The sequence below is a fragment of the Anopheles cruzii genome, chromosome X (genome assembly GCF_943734635.1).
Source record: "Anopheles cruzii chromosome X, idAnoCruzAS_RS32_06, whole genome shotgun sequence".
In the NCBI taxonomy this organism is placed as follows: domain Eukaryota; kingdom Metazoa; phylum Arthropoda; class Insecta; order Diptera; family Culicidae; genus Anopheles; species Anopheles cruzii.
The window spans coordinates 6,172,846-6,193,277 of record NC_069143.1 but is presented as its reverse complement, the minus strand read 5'-3'; the positions used below and the strand labels follow the sequence as shown (position 1 = coordinate 6,193,277).

The 20,432-nt window shown below is 50.2% G+C and overlaps 1 protein-coding gene across 1 annotated transcript; it reads left to right on the top strand.

Moving 5' to 3' along the window:
- Nucleotides 1–1,056: 1,056 nt before the first annotated feature.
- On the top strand, nt 1,057–18,647 carry LOC128278286 (MAP kinase-activating death domain protein). The gene is made up of 18 exons (XM_053016980.1): nt 1,057–1,203; nt 1,628–1,977; nt 2,170–2,662; nt 2,747–3,108; nt 3,187–3,313; nt 4,104–5,573; nt 5,788–5,847; nt 7,483–8,331; nt 8,397–8,600; nt 8,674–8,910; nt 9,080–9,217; nt 9,383–9,889; nt 9,977–10,249; nt 10,345–10,509; nt 13,639–13,647; nt 16,195–16,267; nt 16,391–16,437; nt 17,573–18,647. The coding sequence occupies exons 1-18, from the start codon at nt 1,057–1,059 to the stop codon at nt 18,446–18,448; spliced, it is 6,387 nt and encodes a 2,128-aa protein (XP_052872940.1). The 3' UTR covers nt 18,449–18,647.
- The last annotated feature ends 1,785 nt before the right edge of the window (nt 18,648–20,432 follow it).

The following is a 20,432-nucleotide window of genomic DNA, read 5'->3' as shown; positions in this document are numbered from 1 at the left end:
ATAATTATATATAGTTACTAGCTGATAATAAAAATGCCCAATCGCAATTTCTGACAGATTGAGCAACTATGCGAGCTAACGGGTGGCTTGAATATGTTAAGCAGCAACTTACGCGAACTGTGACATCAGTTAGGAGTTAGTGACGAAATCCCTCAGGTAGTGTGTGGCCCTTTGCAGCAGTGTTTTGCGTGTGAGTTGTTTTAAGTTAAAGTTTACTTAAGAAATTATGTTATGGCATAATCAAAGCTAGGACCTTGCTTAAGGTCGCACCCCCACCATACATTCAACGTTCTTGGTTGGGGCTGCATTAATTGCTGGCAGTGCCGTTGTCGCGGGAAATTCGTCGTATAACTAGACAGAGTTCGTCCGTTGACTTTGGTTTCTTCATCGAGCGTGAAAACCCGTATCGATGTTCACTTTTCTTCTGCTTTCCTAGTTTTGATTAGTGCAGTGTTTATATCAGTAGTGGTGCGTATCATCGGAATGCAATTCCGTTATAGCGCTGCTCTATTCCTTTACTAAGATTTCGTAACTTCAGGCCGCCAGACCGCTAGAGAAAACCACTCAGAATGTGTAAAGTGCAAGAGTGAGTGGAAAAGGAATTCTTTCAAGATACAACTCACATTAGCCCTGTTACTCTACGTGCGATTGAGAGCTGTACAGGCGCTAGAGCGATATTAAGACAATTTTACATCACATTAACATTCGTAGTATTTTAGTTGAGGATTATTTTAAAAATCTCACTTAGGGTATGTTTGGCTGTTCGTTCTAATATCCCTTAACGAATTTAAACGCTCACGCCCGGAAATGAGTATGAAACCGCCTATTTTGGCGAGGAACTGTTTAGGTTACGGTATCGAAAGTTACGGCAAGAAATGTGGAAGTATGACACCCAGTAGTTTATATTTCTGTATAACTTCTGTCATCTTTACTATCTTTGTTCCGTGATTCTAGTGTACCGCGTCCGGTATACCGAGAAAACTTATCTACGGTAGTGCACCCACCGCACTGTAAATCATTGTAAATTAGTACCATATCACCAAAGCAGCAATACCCATGGCTGAACAGCAACAGCGTGACCTGCTTTGCCCACGTCTGATAGACTATCTGGCGATAGTGGGCGTCCGTTCGACGCTGGTGACCAGATCCGGGAATGGCGGCAACGCAGGACAGGCCGGTCCCGTCACACAATCGTCCGTACAGGTACGTGTATACGTGTCCGCACAGGTCCGTACAGGCTTACTTATCCTATCATACACATCATAGCGCGAGTAGCGAAAGCATAACTGGGGGGCTAGACGAAGCGTAAATCCGAGCGTAAAAATGTCAAATCGATCGCGCTCATGTCAAATCGTATATGAATTCGCGGACTTATAAACGATTTGACGTCAACAGATTAATGTCAAATCGTTTTTTTACGCTTCGTCTGGCCCCCCAGTAAGGCTGTAGCGTTTGGCAGCTGAGAGGCTGAGAGGACTAGAGCCTTGCCGAACTGTTTCATCTGCATCTGCAGCCAAGATGTCGTCGTATGTCGTATTTGGTTACCATACTACATTTGTCAGTCCATTAGCCAAGCGCGAGAAACATCATTGTGGGTTACCAGCCACTTCTTTCTGTTTCGCTCCAGCTGCCCGAGCTGTTGCGTCGTTACCCGCCAATGGACCACGCCGACTTTCCGTTGCCACTGGACATGGTGTACTTCTGCCAGCCGGAAGGCTGCATCAGCGTGAACTCGCGGCGGACCAATGCCGCGATCAAGGACGCCACCTCGTTCGTGTTTGCGCTCACCGACAAGGACTCGGGTAAAACCCGGCACGGTATCTGCGTGAACTTCTACCGCCCGATCGAAAAGTCGGCCCCTAGGTCGGCTCATCGGAACAGCGCAGCGCTGGGCAAGCAGGACACCAACAACTCCTCGCTAAGGCGGGAGTCGTGGCGGAAGAGTATCGAAAAAAGCTCCGATTCGGCGTTTTCCAGGTAAGTTCCAGCAAGCATCCAGCAAACAACGAAAGCTCGTGTTACCTCGCGGGGTCTTGACTGTGGACTACTCGAAAGTAGGTCCAACGATGGTAGGAAAAGGGTTGGGGAATACCGAGATGGGGGGCTACGTTGCGTTACGGCGCTGAATGAAGTGTGTGTGTGTGTCTTGTTGTCGGTTTTTTTAAACAGCGACTACCGTAGCAGCAATATCGCCCCGAGCGACTCCTCGGACAGGGACTGTCCGAGCCGCCTCGATTCGGATCCACCACACTCTGGCGGCGCGGCCCAGTCGATGCTAGGCGCTGCACTAGGCCCTTCGGCCGATTCCGAGTCCGGAGGGAGCCCAGCGCAGGTGCTGCGTTCGTCCCACAAACGGTCCAAGGTCCGGAACCACTCCCTCACCTCATTGTGCATCCTCTCGCACCACCCATTTCTATCGATCTTCCGCGAGTGTCTGTTTATCTTGAAAAGACTGATCGACGCCTGCAACGACTCATCGAACGCGAAAGGGATGCCCGGGGCGCCGCGGGTGTCGAGCCGGGACACCGTGTGGAGCGTGCTGACGAACCAAACCACCGAGTCCACGCCGTCGGTCGTCCTGCACGATGTGCAGGAGATTGAGACATGGATTTTGCGGCTCCTATCGGCACCCGTACCGATCCCCGGTTCTACCAGGCTGGAGGTAGGTGGTCAACGACGCCAGCCAGCAACTTACTGTACAGCGGAAACCCTACCTTACCGTCTCCCTTGAACATTCGATTCGCAGCTCGACGTTCTCTCGGCGTCGCTGTACCAACCGCTGGTGTTTGCACTGCCGGACCACACCCGGTTCACGCTGGTAGACTTTCCACTCCATCTGCCACTGGAGCTGCTGGGCGTGGAGACGTGCCTGAAGGTGCTGACGCTGATCCTGCTCGAGCACAAGGTCATCATTCAGTCGCGTGACTACAACGCGCTCTCCATGTCGGTGATGGCGCTGGTGCATCTGATTTACCCGTTGGAGTACATGTTTCCCGTGATACCGCTGCTGCCGACGTGTATGGGTAGCGCCGAGCAGCTGCTCCTTGCCCCAACACCCTACATCATAGGGCTTCCTGCAACGTTTCTGCTGTACAAGCGCAACTTCAGGTAACGAAGCCCCGCAGCCGTTGCGCCAACCTAACCCGAACGGGGCTCATCTTCGTTCGCCCACGCTTTCTACCGCAGATTACCGGACGATATCTGGCTGGTCGATTTGGACTCGACCAGGCTAACGCCGGCGTCCGGCGAAATGGAGTCCATACCGACGCTACCGGAACCGGAGGGTGGCATGTTGAAGAACCATCTGAAGCAGGTAGGTTTATGGTTTTAAGTATCGTTGACGTTGACGTCCGCTTTGGTCGTTGTCTTATCGGGAATTGACTTCTTGTCGGCTTTCTTTGGATGTCGGACACGGACGCGGTTCTCTCTATTTACATGAGTTCATTCTGGCAATGCATTCATAACCTGTTATAATTATTACAGGCATAGCTATCAAATCTACTAATAGCCCTCGACCAGGCCTCGACTTGAATCCCTAGCGATAATCTCAGTATCGCAATAACTATAGTGTGGTGGTTCTGCGCTCTGTTTACAATTTCCAGAATGATGTTTAATGTTTTAAAAGTCACGTACCATTTGAAAAAAACATTTGAAAGAAAGACGTCAGTCGAAAAGTACAGCGTAGAGGTTTCGGGCCACTTGGGAGGAAACAACCATATTTGGCAAAAATCACCAAACAAACCAGTCAAACAATCCATAAACAAAATCCGACTCGGTGTCCTGCGGACCGTGTTCCGTTTGTTGACGCTTCGCGCCTTTCCATACAGTATTGCGCAACGGGCGTTCGACGTCTGAGGAGGGTTCAATTAGCATCTCGGCCAATTAGCATTAGATCCGGCCAATAGGCGGCGGCAAAACAACATAATGGAGAGCACGTGTGGTGGGGCACGTATGTAGTTTTTTTTTGTGGTACTCCCAATCGATTGGCGCTGTCCTTGGCCGGGCTTTGAACTGAACTGCAAGGCCGGGGGTCGGTATGGTCGAGATGTCGGTATGGTCTATGGTCTGATCCCGTCTGTATGTTCTTCTTCTGGTTTGCCCAGGCACTCAGCTCGATGACTACGGGTGCCCAATCGTCGGGCTTCCACCAGCCGCCGACGGTATCGATGACGGGTAACGGGAAGGACGGCTTTAACGGGTCGACTGCCACGACCACGACGGGGCTGGCCCTGCAAGCCCCGCAGCCCGGACAGCAGCAGCAGAACCCGCAGACCCAACCCAATCCGTCTACCGGTCCAGCACTGCACACCGGCGGCGGCTCGCAGCAACCGAGCCCGGTTGCTACTCCGTCGCATCCGCTGCTCTTCGGTGCCGACGTCGACTCGGTGGACGTCGCTACCCGGGTGGCGATGGTGCGCTTCTTCAACTCGCAGAACACGCTCACCAACTTCACCGAGCACACGCGCATCCTGCGGCTGTACCCGCGCCCGGTCGTCGCGTTCCAGATCAACAGCTTCCTGCGGTCGCGGCCCCGGACCTCCGCCTTCCTGAACCGGTTCGCGCGCACGCAGGCGGTCGAGTGGCTGGCCGAGTGGTCGCTGATGCCGTCGAACGTGGCGTTTCTGCGCGTGCAGACGGGCGTCCTCGACCCGGGCCAGGTCGGCGACAAGCCGAAGTGGTACGCGCACGGGCTGAGCCCGCTCCGGTTCCAGGTGTGGGACGAGGGCAGCACGCTGAGCGTGGCGCTCAAGCGGATGCTGCGCCAGGAGAGTCGCCCGGCCGACGACAGTGGCTCCGACTCGGATGGCGCGGACAGCACCAGCTCGTCCTACTCGTCGCTCAGCGATTTCGTGTCGGAGATCGCGTCGTCCGACCTGTCGCCCAGCCTGCACGAGGTCTACGCTAACCAGCACCACCACCACCACGTCCCGCCGAAGACGCTCTCGTCCAACTTGGACCCGCGGCTCGTCTACCGGCCACCGAGCTCGCTGCGCTTCCCGGACGGGGTCCAGCCGCAGTCGCGCCAACCGAGCGACACCCACCGTGAGGACTCCGACGACGCCGACGGGTCGACCTCGTCCAGCCAGTCCGACCTTAGCTCGCCCAGCTTCAACCGGGACTCGGAGTTCGAGTTCAACCCGCGGACCCGCTCCGAGCTCCACCTGGTGGTGCGGTCGGAGCGCGAGCAGGGCAGTTTCGAGAACGAGTCGGACTCGAACTCCACCATCACACCGCGGACCATCGTGTCGAGGGACGGTGCGGGCGGCGGCGGCGGTGCGAAGCTGATATCGAAGGTGGTATCACCGGCCCCGGCACCATCGGTCCCGGCATCGGCATCCGCTAACGTTGGGCGCCAGCCGAGCGGCACCAACCTGCTCGCGCGCACCTGCAGCTCGGGCTCGACCGGATCCGGGTCCGGCTCGAGCCACCCGCCGTCGCTCGGGTCAACCGGGTCGCAGCGCCAGAGCTCGCAGGGCTCCCTCTTCGAGGTCCTGACGTCGCAGGCCAAGGAACTGGTAAGAGAAACGACCCGCCAAAGCAGCCAGGATGGGCTGCTGGCCCAGATGGACAAGGTAAGCTCCGCGTGGGACCTTTCCCCACCCCCACAACCCCCAACCCCTTCACCAACAACCCCTCTTTCTTTCCATTCCGCCCTTTCTCTCTCTCTCTCTCTCGCTCTATACCGCTCTATTTCTATCTCTCTCTCTCTCTCTTTCTCTACCTTCTTATCTGTTGCACGCTTCTTCGTGTTTGTTGGCAAACTCACTGTCACTGTTGAATGCGAAGTTGAAGTTGAAAGGCAAGGAATTAGAGGAAGACCTGAAAATTCTAGTCCCCCTCGAGCAGGTGTGTTGTTGTCTCGCTTGTATCTCAGCTTTTCCTCTTTTTTTACTCTTTCCCCTGTTTTAATACACACATTACTGCACATGCACGTTGTGTGTGTGTGTGTATGCATATCCACCTATAAACAGGGTTCGGCAGAACAAATGTTACACGACTCAATAAATCATTCCTTTTACTAGGTCTATGCGTTGCAAATCGGACTTTTAAAAAAAAAATGGCTGTACCTGTCGTTTGGGACTTCCCAGTTTAGCGGTTCATTCATCATTACCTTGTTTTGACATCAGGTAAATGAATCCAGGTCGCAAAAAAATTTAATCAGTTTGCAAACGGCCGTTGAAAGGGTTAGACCATGTCAACTTTTGTGCCTGAAAATGACGTTTTACGGGGATTATTATTTTTCTGCTCCTTTTGAAGAAAACTGCTTCGGAATCGCACCAAATGCTTGTCGGGACTTGTGTTTGGAAGATCGCAGTGCTTTACGTGGTTTAAAAAATTCCAAAATGGCGATTTTGACTTAACAAAAAAAAGCGTCGAAGGACTCCAAAAAACGGACTTTTTGATGGGACAGAAAGGTGTGGTGTTTCACAAGCTCCTAAAACCTGATGGAAACGTTAATTCTGATCGCTACTGACAACAAAAGGTCAATTTGAACCATGCATTGATCGAAAATCGACCAAAAAGCAATTCTAGTGGTTTTCAATGGAGACGCCTAGTCCCTCATGGCCAGGCGCTGCCAAGTCCCAAAAAGCAAAACAGTTTCAGGATACTATCAAATCACTTGGATGGGAGCTGCTATCCCTCTCCGCATCATTCACCAGACTTGGCTCTTTCCGAATATCATTCATTTTCATCGATGGGACACGTATTGGCTGAGCAGCCCTTCGTTTTTCTACGAGGAACTCGAAATGGGATGACTAATTAGTTTACTTAAAAAGTCGAAGAATTCTTTCGACTGGGAATCCATGATTTAGCAGAGAGATAGGGGAGACATGTATAGCTAGCGATGGCACATACTTTGAATAAAATAGAAAATCGCATTAAAATGTTATAATCTTTTATTTTTGGTTAAAAACAGTCCGATTTGCAACGCATAGACCTAGTACTTTGAATTTACATTGGGCTGGCTAAGAAGAAATCCATTAGTTTTGCGTCCATTAGCTTGCAGCATTTTATTTGAGCTGTTTCCGATGGTTTCCGATTTGCGTCAAACATGCACCGTTTTGTTGTTTGAATTGGTTGCCATTTTAAAGGAAGTTCCATAATGTCTCTCCTATGTCTCCTCCTCTCCTCCACCAATGCATTTAATCATTCGTGAACTCCGTACAACAAACTCTCATTGTATTAAAATTTCAAGTAAACTGTCTGTGTAGGTTTGATTGACACGCATGTTTGAATGTTATGTAACAGTTTGTCCTGCACTGGCCTGCCCCGTTGATGTACCTGTGCACAGAACCATAGAGTAGCGCGGTAGGATCTGTAAAAACTGGCTTGCAGCTTACATGTTCGTTCGCCACTGCGGGCCAGTCGCCGGCTCCCGGGCGATGGTCACGCTGGCAACGCTTCCCCGCTGAGGTTGGATCCCGCTGATTGGTGGTACTTTCTCAACTCTCTCCCTCGTGTATTCTTGTCGACCGGTAGCTGACGCTGCAGGCGAGGAAAGCGGCCGAAGAGGCGTCGAAGCAGGCCCTAGAGGCGTCGAAACAGGCGGCCGGAGTCAGCAAGAACACAATCGAGGACCTAACGTACGTCGGCAAGTCCACGATCGGTGACCTGACCAAATCGGCGAAAGAGGCCGCGGCCAAGAAGGGGCTGCTGCAGCCGGGCGGTGGTGGCGGCGGCGGCGGCAGTGGCGGCGGTGGCGGCGGTGGCGGGCCGCAACCGCTCAGCTCACCCAATATCGCCAGCAGCAGCAGCAGCAGCCAAGTCGCCACCACCAACCAGTCACTGTTCTCCTCGATCACGCACGACTTCAACGGCATCGCCCAGTCGACGTCCTCGATGTTCTCGGACCTGTTCGGTGGCAGCAAGCAACGGCAGCACCAACACCAGCAGCAACACCAGCAGCAACATCAGCAGCAGCACCAGCACCACCAGCAGCAGCATCAGCCAGGCGGTGGTGAGCCACCGCGGCAAACCGTGCTACACCAGCAGCACAGCAAGCTCAAGGAGAAGCTCTCGTTCGACCCGTTTCCGGGCCGGAAGGGGCTGGTCGAGCGAAACCCGCTGATCAAGCACTCCGGGCCGCGGCAAACGAAGGAGGAGCTCCAGCGGCTGCAGAACGCCGAGCGGTCGTCGAGTAACTCGGAGAACCAGACGTTCCTGAAGGACCTGGTCAACCAGGTGCTGGCCGGCGAGGGCGTCGGGTGGCTGAAGCTGAACCGGCTCAAGAAGCTGATGGAGGACGAATCGTACCGGATGCTGGTGCTGGGGAAGCTGAACCGAACGCTCGAGCGCAAGATCGGCCCGGACGACCACATCGACGACGTGGTAAGGTGCAGTGCGCAGCGCAGTAGACAGTCCAGACCGTTAACAGGACTCCCTGCTCATTCCAGTGCGTCCCGAAAGCGGTGTACAAGGGCACGCTGAAGTGCTTGCTGGCCATCACCCACGGACTGGAACACACGGTCGCGAACTACGGGCTCGGCGGCATGGCGTCCGTCTTCCAGATGATGGAGGTAGCACACACGCACTACTGGAGCAAGGACATGAGCGAGGGCGGTGGGGCAGAGATACCAGCGAACCTGCTCGCCAGTCAGGTAGGTCGGTCGACCAGCGACCCCGATCCCCATCACACTGTACTACCCTCCCCCCCCCGTACCTCCTTTACAGAACGTGAGCCCGCTCGGCAGCAGCGAGAACCTACGCTCGCCCCAAAGCCCGTCCGAGCTCTCCGACTGGATGCTGGGTGGCGGGTCCCGTAAAAGCTCCACCGCTACCACCAACGACCTGACCCGGCACGCGGCCGAAACCGACCACGAGAAGCAAACCACCACCGAGATGTTTAAGGACATGCTGTCGCTGAAGCGAAACCTGCTGTTCCACAAGCTGACCTCGTTCGAATCGGACGTACGTAATTTCTCTCTTTCTCTCTCTCTCTCTCTCGGCATCTTCGCTCGATCAGGATCAGCATGATGGATCAGACGCCGTCAAGTTCGCTACGTTGCGGGCTGTCACCCGGTAAGGGTTCTGGATGTGTGGTTGATTTTTTTTGTGCGTTTTCGTTCGCTCCCCGCAGGCAAGCGCAGCGTTGCAGGGCTCATCGGGCACGCTGTCGGTCGCCAGCGACGTCCTGCCACAGCAGCCAACGGGCTCAGACTCGTTGGGGGCCTCCATTTCTTGCCGCTCGACCGTGTCAGACACCGAATATGAAAAGGTATGTTCGCCTGTGTGAATGTGACCGGCCGGCCGGCGGACCCGCATCTCTCCGTATCCTGCTTCCTGTTTCGCTTCCTGCAACACCACCAACAATAGCTCATGGTTTCCACCGTTTAACCACCTACCATACCCTCGGCCCTTGGTGGTGTTTTCGTTTCCGAAGTTTCCGAAGAGCTCCACGCTGAAGGATGCGAAAAAGATGGCGGGCGGCATCTTCTCCGGCAAGTCGTCGCTGAGTGCCGGCTTCCGGTACACGGGCGGCAGCCTGATCCCGTCGTCCGGCTCGCCCTCGCCCGATACACCGCGCGTTTACCTGTTCGAGGGTCTGCTCGGAAAGGAGCGCTCGGGCGTCTGGGATCAGATGCAGTTCTGGGAGGACGCCTTCCTGGACGCGGTCAGCCAGGAGCGGGACATGATCGGCATGGACCAGGGGCCGGGCGAGATGATGGAGCGCTACAAGGCACTGTCGGAGTCGGAGCGCAAGCGGCTCGAGCACGACGAGGACCGGCTGCTGTCGACGATGCTGTACAACCTCACCGCGATCCTGGTGATGCTCAAGGTGAACAAGCTGGAGATCAAGAAGAAGATCCGCCGGCTGCTCGGCAAGAGCCACATAGGGCTGATCTACTCGCAGGAGGTGAACCTGCTGCTAGACCAGATCAACAACCTGGTAGGTAACAACGGGACGGGACGACGTAGCTAGGGACGAATGTGTCTTAAAATGTCCAACACATTCAACAAACCCGCACCCGCACAGCATGGTAACGACATTGACCTGAAGCCGCTGGCGTCGCGGTTGCTGCACCGGCAGAGCTTCACCGTGCACCAGGGCGTCGACGCGAGCGGCTCGCTGCGCTTCATCGAGGTCCGCGACGACGGCCTGGTGCTGCGCACCGTCAACGGCAGCATCACCGAGCGCTGGTGGTTCGAGCGGCTCGTCAACATGACCTACTCGCCGAAAACCAGGGTCCTGTGCCTGTGGTTGCGCAACGGGGGCCAAACGCAGCTACACAAGTACTACACGCGAAAGGTAAGCGGAAAGGGCGTGCTCCTCGCCGAGCCGAGCCGAGTTTTTGCCTCGGAATGCCTCATGATGGCCAATGCCCCCTGTTTCCTGCCACACAGTGTAAGGAGCTGTACAACTGCATCAAGGAGTCGATGGAGCGCAGCGGGTGCGCCGGCCAGGCCGAGCTGGGAGGTGAGTTTCCCGTCCAGGACATGGTCACCGGTGAAGGGGGTCTGCTGCAGGTGTGCCTGGAAGGTGTCGGGCTACTCTTCGCCAACAGCAAGGTAAGCAATCGGTGGCGCTTCTTGTCCGTGCCCCCACCCACGCCCACCAACCAACCCCCCTTATCAATGCCCGCCCCCCCCCCCCCCCCTCAGTCCCTTCTGGTGTAGCGTGTCCCTTTCTGGTTCGTTCGTGTCCTCGGGTTCTGTTGGTGGTGTTGAAGCGTGAGTGTTGTTCCGTTGTTCTGATCTCTCGGACTCCCCGGACCGGACCGGACCGGACTCCATCTGATATTCCTACCCCGGTCCGCAACTCAACTCAGCTGTCACTCTTGCGTTCACTCCGTTACCGCGTGTGTGTGTGTGTGATTGTGTGTGTGTGTGTGTGTCTTACATAACACTACGTTATACACACCCGCAGCCGCAGGCGACTCCCAATGTTCGATGGTAATGAGGCAACCAGCCCCAATGTTGGAAGAGTTGGAACTTTTAGCGCGCCAATAACGTATTTGGATAGCCCCCCTCCCTCCCCCTCCCCCCCGCTCACCTTGTGATAGGCCGGTCGGTAACGCTCGCTAAAAACACAACGTTACAGAAAGGCACAAAGATCAACACTCTCTCTGGGGGGCTGCAACCGGGCCAAGACCCGGTTTGGCCCGGTTGTAGCCGGACAAGAGGGAGAGTTAGGGGTGTGACGAAACGGAAATGTTCTGTGGTTACTCAAAACCTTGGTCAGTGACACCCAATTGTTGTCGGTCGTCGTGCTTTCGTCTCTTTCGGACATTCGTTTCGCGCCATCCTGGCCGCGGGTTCGCGGGGAAAACAAACCGAAAAATGCACCGATCGGAGTTGGAGGAACAATGCGCCAGGTTTTGGTCGTAAATACGTCCGTTACCCACACACACACACAAACACACACACACGCGCGTCTTTTCTCTTTTTCGTTCCACAACCAGTTGGTCTATTACAAATCACCTCCCTTTCTGGTATCGCGATACGCTGCCATACTGTTTTCTTTCTGTTTGATTTCTTCTATTTCTTTGTACCTTTCTTTGGTTTGCTTTGCTTTGGTTTGGTTCTACGAGCATGTCCTTTCGACAAAAAAAAAACAAGTGCGAAAGCTCCATTGGAATTGCAGTTTTAAGCTATGCGCGCGCCGAGTTACGGACGACCGATGAGCCCACAGTAGAAGTAGTATGCAACACATAAAACCGACTAAAACCAGTTAACCGGCGGCACAAAACTGATCAGAGCGAATGCCGTACGAATAGCTGCCAAGGACCGCCAAGGACCGCCTCTCTCGACCTCTTCTCCGCTCACTCCCTCTGGCTCCCTCTGGTGTGTGGCAACCGTAGTTTACCCAACCAGACCAGACATTCCACCTTAAACCGTAGACCACCATGGCGAGGATCAAGCCACGTGTTGAACTACAGGATGTTGTTTGGATCTTGTGTTTGAATTTCAAAGATTGGGCACCAAACATCGATTGCTGGGTGACGCTGTATGACGTTCTCAGCTTCAGTTTCGCGCGAGCGGTAGCGTATCGACATCGTCATCGACGGTACGCGTTGGTTCCTTCTTGATTTGAGAAGAAGAATTGTCCGATGACCAGACCAGACCAGACCAAAATCCGCACCAAACAGTCACTCTTTGTGGGGTGCATGGGCTTCTCTTGCACGACGTGTGGGTTTTCCGATACCTACATACTACTTAATACTTAATATCCAAACACTTGCTGGATGTATACACATGTTTGTGCAGTGATGCAAACTGGTAGACACTTTGAAGCTTAGTTTGAGAAAACACCAACTCGCTGGGTCCACTCGTGAAGAATCCTAGTGGCACGAACGGCCACAAAGGGTCAAGACCCTGGCTAGCATTGATCGGTTGCCACGGACGATTGTCTCAAAACAGTGAAAATTTTTTAAAACGGGTTCGAGTTGGGTGGACACAATGAAACAAACAAAAGCAGGAGAAGGAAAAACAAAACACCAACAATGAAGATAGTCCACAATGATATTGCACACGCGCGCGTGTCTGTGGGTGTGGGTGTGCGTACAGTTATTGGAGCATTCTTCTTCTTTTATACAGACACCCGAAAACTATTTTATTTCGGCAATTTTTTTATTTTTTCACACACACACCAACGCACAAGCATACGACATTCACAGTGCTTTCTATGATACATTCACACACGACTACATTTCACACGGTCCAACTACATTTTATTGTTTTCATTTTTCTGTCTATAGAACTGGATATAGCACCTTTTTGTTTTGTTGGAAATTTGTTCGCTCAAATTTGCATCAAATCCTTCGAAAAATTCGATTTTGATAGTATTTCTTTCCGTTTTCTCTTGGGGTCAAGATCTCTAAACTTCCACCACACTAGCTTATGAGATGGTCCTTGAGTGTACTTAAGCAAATTACTTTACCCCGCTTTCCTTCTTTTCGTTGTTTTGTTTCGTTTGTTTAGTTTGTTCGACTTCGTTTGACATGTTCAGTTTGGTCGATCCGTTTCTGTCGATCGCTCCAAACGTGTGTTCCGTTGATGTGTTTGCTGGAAAAAAGTTGCGTTACTATTGTTGCTAGTACTCTTAATACTTCTACTACCACTGCCACTACTACTGCTATTACTACTGCCACTGCAACTACTACCGACACTGTTCGACATGGCGCGTGCCGTGAACGGGGAAGATGTTTTACATTTTTTGTCTTTTATTTTTTTCTTCTCCATTGCTTTCGTTTCGTGCCCTGCCCGTTATACTCTTCATGATCATGTTAGTGTGCCTTCACACACACACACACACACTCCCGAAAGCTTCTCTGCAAAACAACAAACAACAAACAAATAAAAAATGAACAATTTTACTAATCATGATTTTTTCTTTCTCTTTCACTCCTTCTTTGTCTGTCCGTATCGCCTATTCCGATTTGCAAAACGAAAATCGCAAAACATACATATAATTTGCACCAAAAAAAAAAAACAAAAAAAACGAAACAAAAACCTAAAAATGGCCGATCTTGCGTCCCATTAATTTGTTGATGGAAACACAAAACCAACAACCAAAAAAAAAACACACAAATAAATTGTCATGAAATACGGTGATTACGAAACATAATACCAACCTTCCACACCCCGCCACCTCCACCAAAATCTGCCATCGAATTTTGTACAATCATTTGCCGGAAGGATTTTGAGGTACAGTTATTATTCTATTTTTCTTACTATTTCATAAGCGGGACAGTTGTGTGACAACCAATCTGTCCTATATTATTCACTCACAATGTACACAAACAAAGAAGAAAAAAACAAAAGATAACTGATAGTCAAAACCCAAAAACAACGGAAAAGTAGGCAGTTTTGCATTGTTGGTATTTCTATGTACGACGTATATATGCTTCTTTATGATAAGTTGTTCTTGTACCATCATATTCTGTTTTTGTTCTCTTCAATGGGTAATCATTGAGTTTGTTACAAAGAACACTACTATTGCTACTTCTACTATTACTACTACTACGACAATGACGACGACTACTACTACTACTATTACTACTATTACTAGTACTGCCTACTGCACACAACACTATAGAGATTACATTGTTCGAGGAGTTTTACTATTCCTGCCCAGATACTTCACACCCCTATCGTTTTCGCCTATCCTATCGTTTATCGATTTTTCCGCTCTTTTGTTTCGTTTCAGTCTCTTTTTTAGCCGTTTGCTTTACCCCAAAAACCCTGTTTTGCTTCACCATTTTGCGTTTTTAGTTGCGTAAATTGAATGTACTGACTAGAGTAAATTGCGAAGAGTGCGTAGCAAGCACCAAGCAAGCAGGCAAGCAAGAAAAAAGAGAGCAAGGATTCGAAGGACTTTCGAAGCCGTGCTTCACAAACCCAAGCGTCACCGTTTACATTCAGTTCGTTTATCGTACTTGGTTGCCGTCCCCAACCCGTTTTCAACCCGTACTGGGTCAAATTTCATAATCAAAAGCACCTCATCCTCAGGGCGCATCGTAGGACCTCAGGTAACAGCTAACCGCCGGTTGTTACGCTTGTGGATAGTTTTCCAATTCCTTCCCACTGCTCAAAAGCTAGAAATTGAAGAATCCTCCTTCCTGCCAAACAAAAAAAACAAACAAAATGCCAAGCCCTGTTGAGTTTTCTCATTAAGTGGAACTCGCATGAGCGCTGAGTATTATGCGTGCCAAACGTGTAACATTCTTTCGCTTGCTGGGAGGTAGGTGGTGGCTGGTCTTGAAGCTCTCATCAACATCAGACCTGCCACCATTACATTTGTTTCGAGCCATTCGTTTGCAACAGTTTGTGACTACGTTACCGTTGCTAAAAGACTCCCACACTGTTTTACAAAAAAACAGAAACAAACCCCTTTCGATTGGCCCGTACGTTTTACACCACCGATCGCTTAGTTTGGCATTCTGTGGAGATTATGCTTTCAGCGAGCGCTCATAGTTTCTCAGTTTGTTTTTCGTTTTCTCTGTTTTTTTTTGTTATCCAAACTTATTCCGATCTCGTTTTTCTTCAATCTTATTGTTTCGAATGTTTATGTTTTCTTAGAAGAACGGACTGGGCCGTATTCATCGGTTTTGCTTTTGCTTATACCAAATCTAGTAATTGCTGCTTCGTTTCCATTTTGTCTCTCCGCTTATTCTGTTGATCCGAAGACCATCTCACAAGTAAATTAGCTTGCCGTTGCGCAAATAACCGATCAATTGATAATGTATTTTGACGCGTGGTGCTTATGTTTCCGTAGGCTGCAGTGTGTAGGTTCAGCTTTTTCGTTGTTCTTTTATTTTCTTCTTTCTTTCTCTCTCTCTCTCTCTATATATATATATATACATGTTTTCTATTTTGTTTTTTATGTTAACAATTTTTAGTTTTTAGTAAATTCTGGCTTTTTCGGGCAATGGTGTTTTGGAAAGGGTTTTGGTTTATTGTGTTTTTACGATCATTGTTTCGATTGCACCTTTAGTTCGGTGTTTAAGTTGAGTTGGTTTCCATCCCGTGTACTTGCACATAGCCTTTTTACTTTCAACATACAACCATCACTTACTACTAGCCGCCATTAAATAGCTAGGCATTAGTAGCAGTGTGAAGTCTTCCATACGGTTTTCTTTTGAGTTTTCTGTGCTCACTGTTTGGACATTTTTGCTTCTGAGTAATCTGTTCCATCAATTAGTAGTTGTTGGCTTAATTAGTTGGATAAAGTTATACAGAAACCAAAGATAAAGTGTAGGGGTATAGCTATATTTAGAAACCACCACTACCACTGAACACCAAATAATCGAGCTCGTAAAGCCTGCCGGTATTGGGGATTGGTCGTAAAACGGAAAGCGGTGATTTACAGCTCTTCCCTAGCTTTTACTGGCGTGCATTAGGCATTTAGAAAGTACATACCATTGTAGGATCTTTAATTTAGTCCGATTTGTAGTCTGATATGAAGCGACCGGCTTTGTTGGGGCTACTGTCAACATTATTTCATTTTCATTGTACTACTGCCGTAACTGAAGAGATTGAATCTGACATTATGTGTATGTAAAGTAGCATAGAAAAAAACACTCACACACCTACTACAGTACTTAGTCAAAATTAGCAAAAGCAAACAAAAAGAAAACCACAAGGAAAACATAAGAGAAAACAGAAAAAAACAAACACCATCACGGAGTGCCTCGGTGGTGCAGGACTACCGCGCGCACGAGTGACTAATTCGTCCTTTCTTCTCCAAAACAGTTCTTCATCCGGCTAAACCACATCCTAAAGTGCTTCACGCAGAAAGGAGGAGTGTTCGTGCTAGAAGAGTACAGTAAGTTGGTCGACATTTTTTTATAGAACACTGTTCAACTGTTATTTTCTCTCTGGATTTTTCTCTTTCTCTTTCTCTGCCTCTCTGTCTATCTATCTATTTCTCTGTCTATTGCCTTTACAGATCCCAAAACAAAGCAGATCATCCAACGAAAGTATAAATCCGCAATGGTAAGTGATCTGATTTTGTATAAGATCAGGAGCGCGTAAAGTAATGTCGAATCAGCTTATGCTGGCGGGCCAGCATATCAGAGAGCCTTGGAGTAAAACATCGTTACGGGGCGGCAACTAGTTGGTGGTGGTCCATCTAGTGTTTGGATTCCGAAGATGAGGCGCGAAATATCGATTGTCGGCTGTCATTGTATAGCACGTAGCGCCGTCCTGTTGAAACCAAACCTCATCCAAGTGTTCGGCTTCAATTTCGCCTAAGAACCGCAATCAGCCAACATGTCTCGGTAGCGTACGCCATCGACGGTTACGGCGGCTGTTTCCCTTATTTTCGAAGAAAACTGGGCTAATGACGGGCCGCCAAACCAGCATCCGCACCTAAAAGACACTCGTTGTGGGTGAATTGGTTTCTCTTGCACAACATGACGACGGTTTTCCGAGCCCGAAATACGACAATTCTACTTCATGTTAACAGAAGCACCGGGGTTTTGAAATTTCGTACAGTTTGAGCTGCAGGCTCACCATTTTGGAAATAAGTTTTAATATTTCTCAATTTTCTGCGCGTTCGCAGAGCGTTCTGTTTCGTAAATTTCAAAGTTTTTACAAAATGTGTGCAATTTTGCAGAATGATGTTTGACGTTTTAAAACTCAAGACTTCGGTAGATTAAAATCCAAGCGCTTGATGGACCGTCCTGTAGGATTGGATGGGGAAGCGCAGATAGCTGACGGGACGGGATATCTCGGACTGGCAGACGAAGGTGTGTACATCATCGGCTGCGTGGCCGATATTGATTATGGACCACCGATGCGCTTTGCTGTGGACAACCCGTCAGCCTTCGTTAGCGTGTGGTTGCTTTGCGTAACCGTAGCCCATCGCAGCCAGAAAATTTATGTTTAGCCGTTTGGAGGCCTTGGGTTTCATATATATGGCACTACAGACGCTATGGCTGATTGGTTGACACCCGCACCGGGTGTACCCAGTACCGGTATTTCAAGTATTACCAGCCCGCCAGGGCGTGTCGACCGTCGACCGGCTTTTAGTACTCGGTCGGTCAGCTGCAGCATCCTGCCGCAAACCTGCAGTCTGTAGGAGTCACCATCGCTCATTGCGCTTCACTTCCTCATTCCTTCTCGGCAGGCCGATCAAATCTGCTACGCGGTGCTGTGCGTATTTTCGTACATTGCCGCCGGCCAGGAGCAGTCCATTCATCGACCGCCCCAACAAGGCGCCCCGTTCGCCCGGCCGGCACATCAATCCGGTGGCCACGGTGCGGCCAGTGGCGCCCAGGAACCGAGGACAACCCCCGCTGGTGGTGCGCCCAAGGCACCGCCGCCCTCGCTCATCCAGCAGTCGGTGAAAGTCCCGCAGACGCATCTGCCGCCGCAAGCCAAGCCGCCCATGCAGCAAATTGTCGTCGGTAAGCCGCTCGGTACCGCCAAGCAGCCCGCGCCCGACCAGCAACAGATGGTACCACCTCAAAGCCTCCAGCCTCCAGCACAACGAAGCTGTTCGCAGGAGTCTGCGCAGTCTACCGTGGCGCCACCGAAGCCACCCGACCAACCGGCCACAGTCAGACCACCGCCGACCGTGCCGGCGCGGCCCCCGGTGTCCAGTGGGCCGGCTGGTGCTCCACTGCCGGCGGTGGCGGCCTCCACCAGCCCACCGGTCAAGAAAGCCCCGGTCCTCCCCGTCGGCGGGAACCGGGGTCCTCCGCCGGCCATTCCACCACGCTCCAACCTAGCGCATCGCTCGGACTCGGTGGCCAGCGTACCCGGGTGCACTAGCTCGGCTTTACAGCAGCAGCAGCAGCAGCAGCAACAGCAGCACCTACACCGACAGTACTCTGCGATCGAGCCATCCTCGGCTGCGGCATCATCCGCGGTGATGTCGCAACACGCCAACAGTCGCCCACAGCCATCACCGGCCGTCGTCAAAACGTCTCCACTGCGGCTCGAACAGTCCAGACGATCTTCTGATCACGGGTCGACGGGTACCGGTAGCCACAGGCAGTAAGGGCCACAGTGCGGATGCGCCCTCTATTTAGGAATTATTGAGCTGGAGGCGCGCTCTCTGTTAGGAACGCTTCCACTAGAAGTACCGTGCTATCGCTTACTAGCATTTGTGTCGTTTAGCCGACTACTTCATAGGAGATATATGGATAGGATTTCTGTATATCTGTATACATATACAGGGTGCGTCATCATGATAAAAGATATTGAAGCGTTGGATAACTCTGCTCGTTTTTCAGTCGATTTTGGAAAATCAGCCAGATTCTGAAACGATAGTCTATGCCGTTTTAGTCATAGATCGATTTACGCCCAAAAACGGGCTGAAATTGTAGCGGGCTGTACATTGAAAATAATCGTTCAACCGTGAAAAGTGTGAAAACTGTGCGTGCTTGTGCTTGTTGAGCGAATTTCTTCTAACTTCTTTCTGTGAGGCTATTTGAAGACTAAGGAAGACTAAGGCCAATCATTGAAGAGCTGAAAGCCGAAATTCACAGCACAAATTGCTGCTATTACGTCCGAAATGTTGTCAAATACAATAAAAATTCCCAAAAATGGGCCGCTTTTTGTGCCTCTAATGGAGGTGGTCATTTGAACGATATTGTATTTTCTGAGTGAATTATCAATAAACGGCACTCTATACCCTAGGTAAATCAGGTTCATTTGCCAAAATCGACTGAAAAACGGCGGAGTTATCCAACATTTCAAAATCTCCTATCATGATTACGCACCCTGTATGTATATATTAGGTTGGGGAAAAAGTAATCGACGTTTTTCACGATAGATGTCTTTTATGATCGATACCTCGTGGAGTACCAATCGTACAGTTTCAAGTTTACGCTCGTGTCAAAGCTTAAACTTTACACTTAAAAAAATGCTCTCATTGTGTTTTGTTTGTTCCATTCGTTTGTACGTTACAGGGTGTTACCAATGGAGGTCAACTAAGAGAAAATTCGGTACCTTTACAGTTTTTCTTCGAAAAAGGCGAAAATTCATGCTAGGGCGCTGAAATTGTGCAAATCACCGCCAGGAAGGTTCTACTGGGTATATGGTGGGACTTGAAAGGAACCGTTTACTATGAGTTGCTGCCGTGTGGCCAAACACTAAATTGAGATCTCTACCAGAAACGACCAGAATCGGCCAATAGAAGAAAAATTATGTTCCTTCAGGACAACGAAATGTCACACACGGCTTTAGTGACTCGCCAAAACGTCCGGGAGCTTGGTTGAAAAGTTTTAATGCATCCACCCGGACAGTCCGGACCTTACACCAAGCGATAGACACCTTTTTCGCGCATTACAAAATTTCCTAAATGATGAAAAATGTTGATCATGCAAGGATTCTGAAAATGGATTTCTCGAGTTTTTCGTAAATAACGGCTAAGTCTTCTACAAGAGGGAGGCATTATGAAGATATTTGAAAAAAGGCAATACATTTTTCAACAAAATGGTGCATATTTGACGAAAATCGGACCATTGGAAACGTCACGCAAAAAACGTCGATTTCTGTTTCCCTAATAGTATTAGCTACATCGTTCAGTTGAGTTTACCAATGACTTGCGTATTAATGAACAGTAAAAACACCGAAATATAATGTTGACTATTGAACCAGAGAACCAACCCATCCCATCATGACATCACATCACCACCATCGTTAGTAAGTAAATGAAAACTTTGGGAGCGCAAATTGTTAATACATACAGAAATAAATGCCAGAAGAAAGAAACACACACACACCGATACCCCATACTGACATTCCAACTTATCCTGCTGGTCCGAGAATAAGAACCCTCTGCAAAACATGTCGATTGGGATTCTGTTTTATTTTCCTGGATTTTTTAACTAATTTGTTGACACGGCCGCCACACGCGGTCCTTCCGTGCGGCACAATCGGACTGAGCGCCGGCGGGGGGACGTGAGCAGACCGTGGAGCCTGAAACTGGCGGCAACGTGCCCGGTGACGTCGGTGTCCAAATCGGTCGCTGAATACAA

Excerpts from the sequence above, each read along its gene's own strand:
- LOC128278286 (XM_053016980.1), top strand. The coding sequence starts at position 1,057 with ATGGCTGAACAGCAACAGCGTGACCTGCTTTGCCCACGTCTGATAGAC. Across the intron at positions 3,314-4,103 it reads TGAAGAACCATCTGAAGCAG|GCACTCAGCTCGATGACTAC; the intron begins GTAGGTTTATGG and ends TGGTTTGCCCAG. Across the intron at positions 16,268-16,390 it reads GTTCGTGCTAGAAGAGTACA|ATCCCAAAACAAAGCAGATC; the intron begins GTAAGTTGGTCG and ends TTGCCTTTACAG.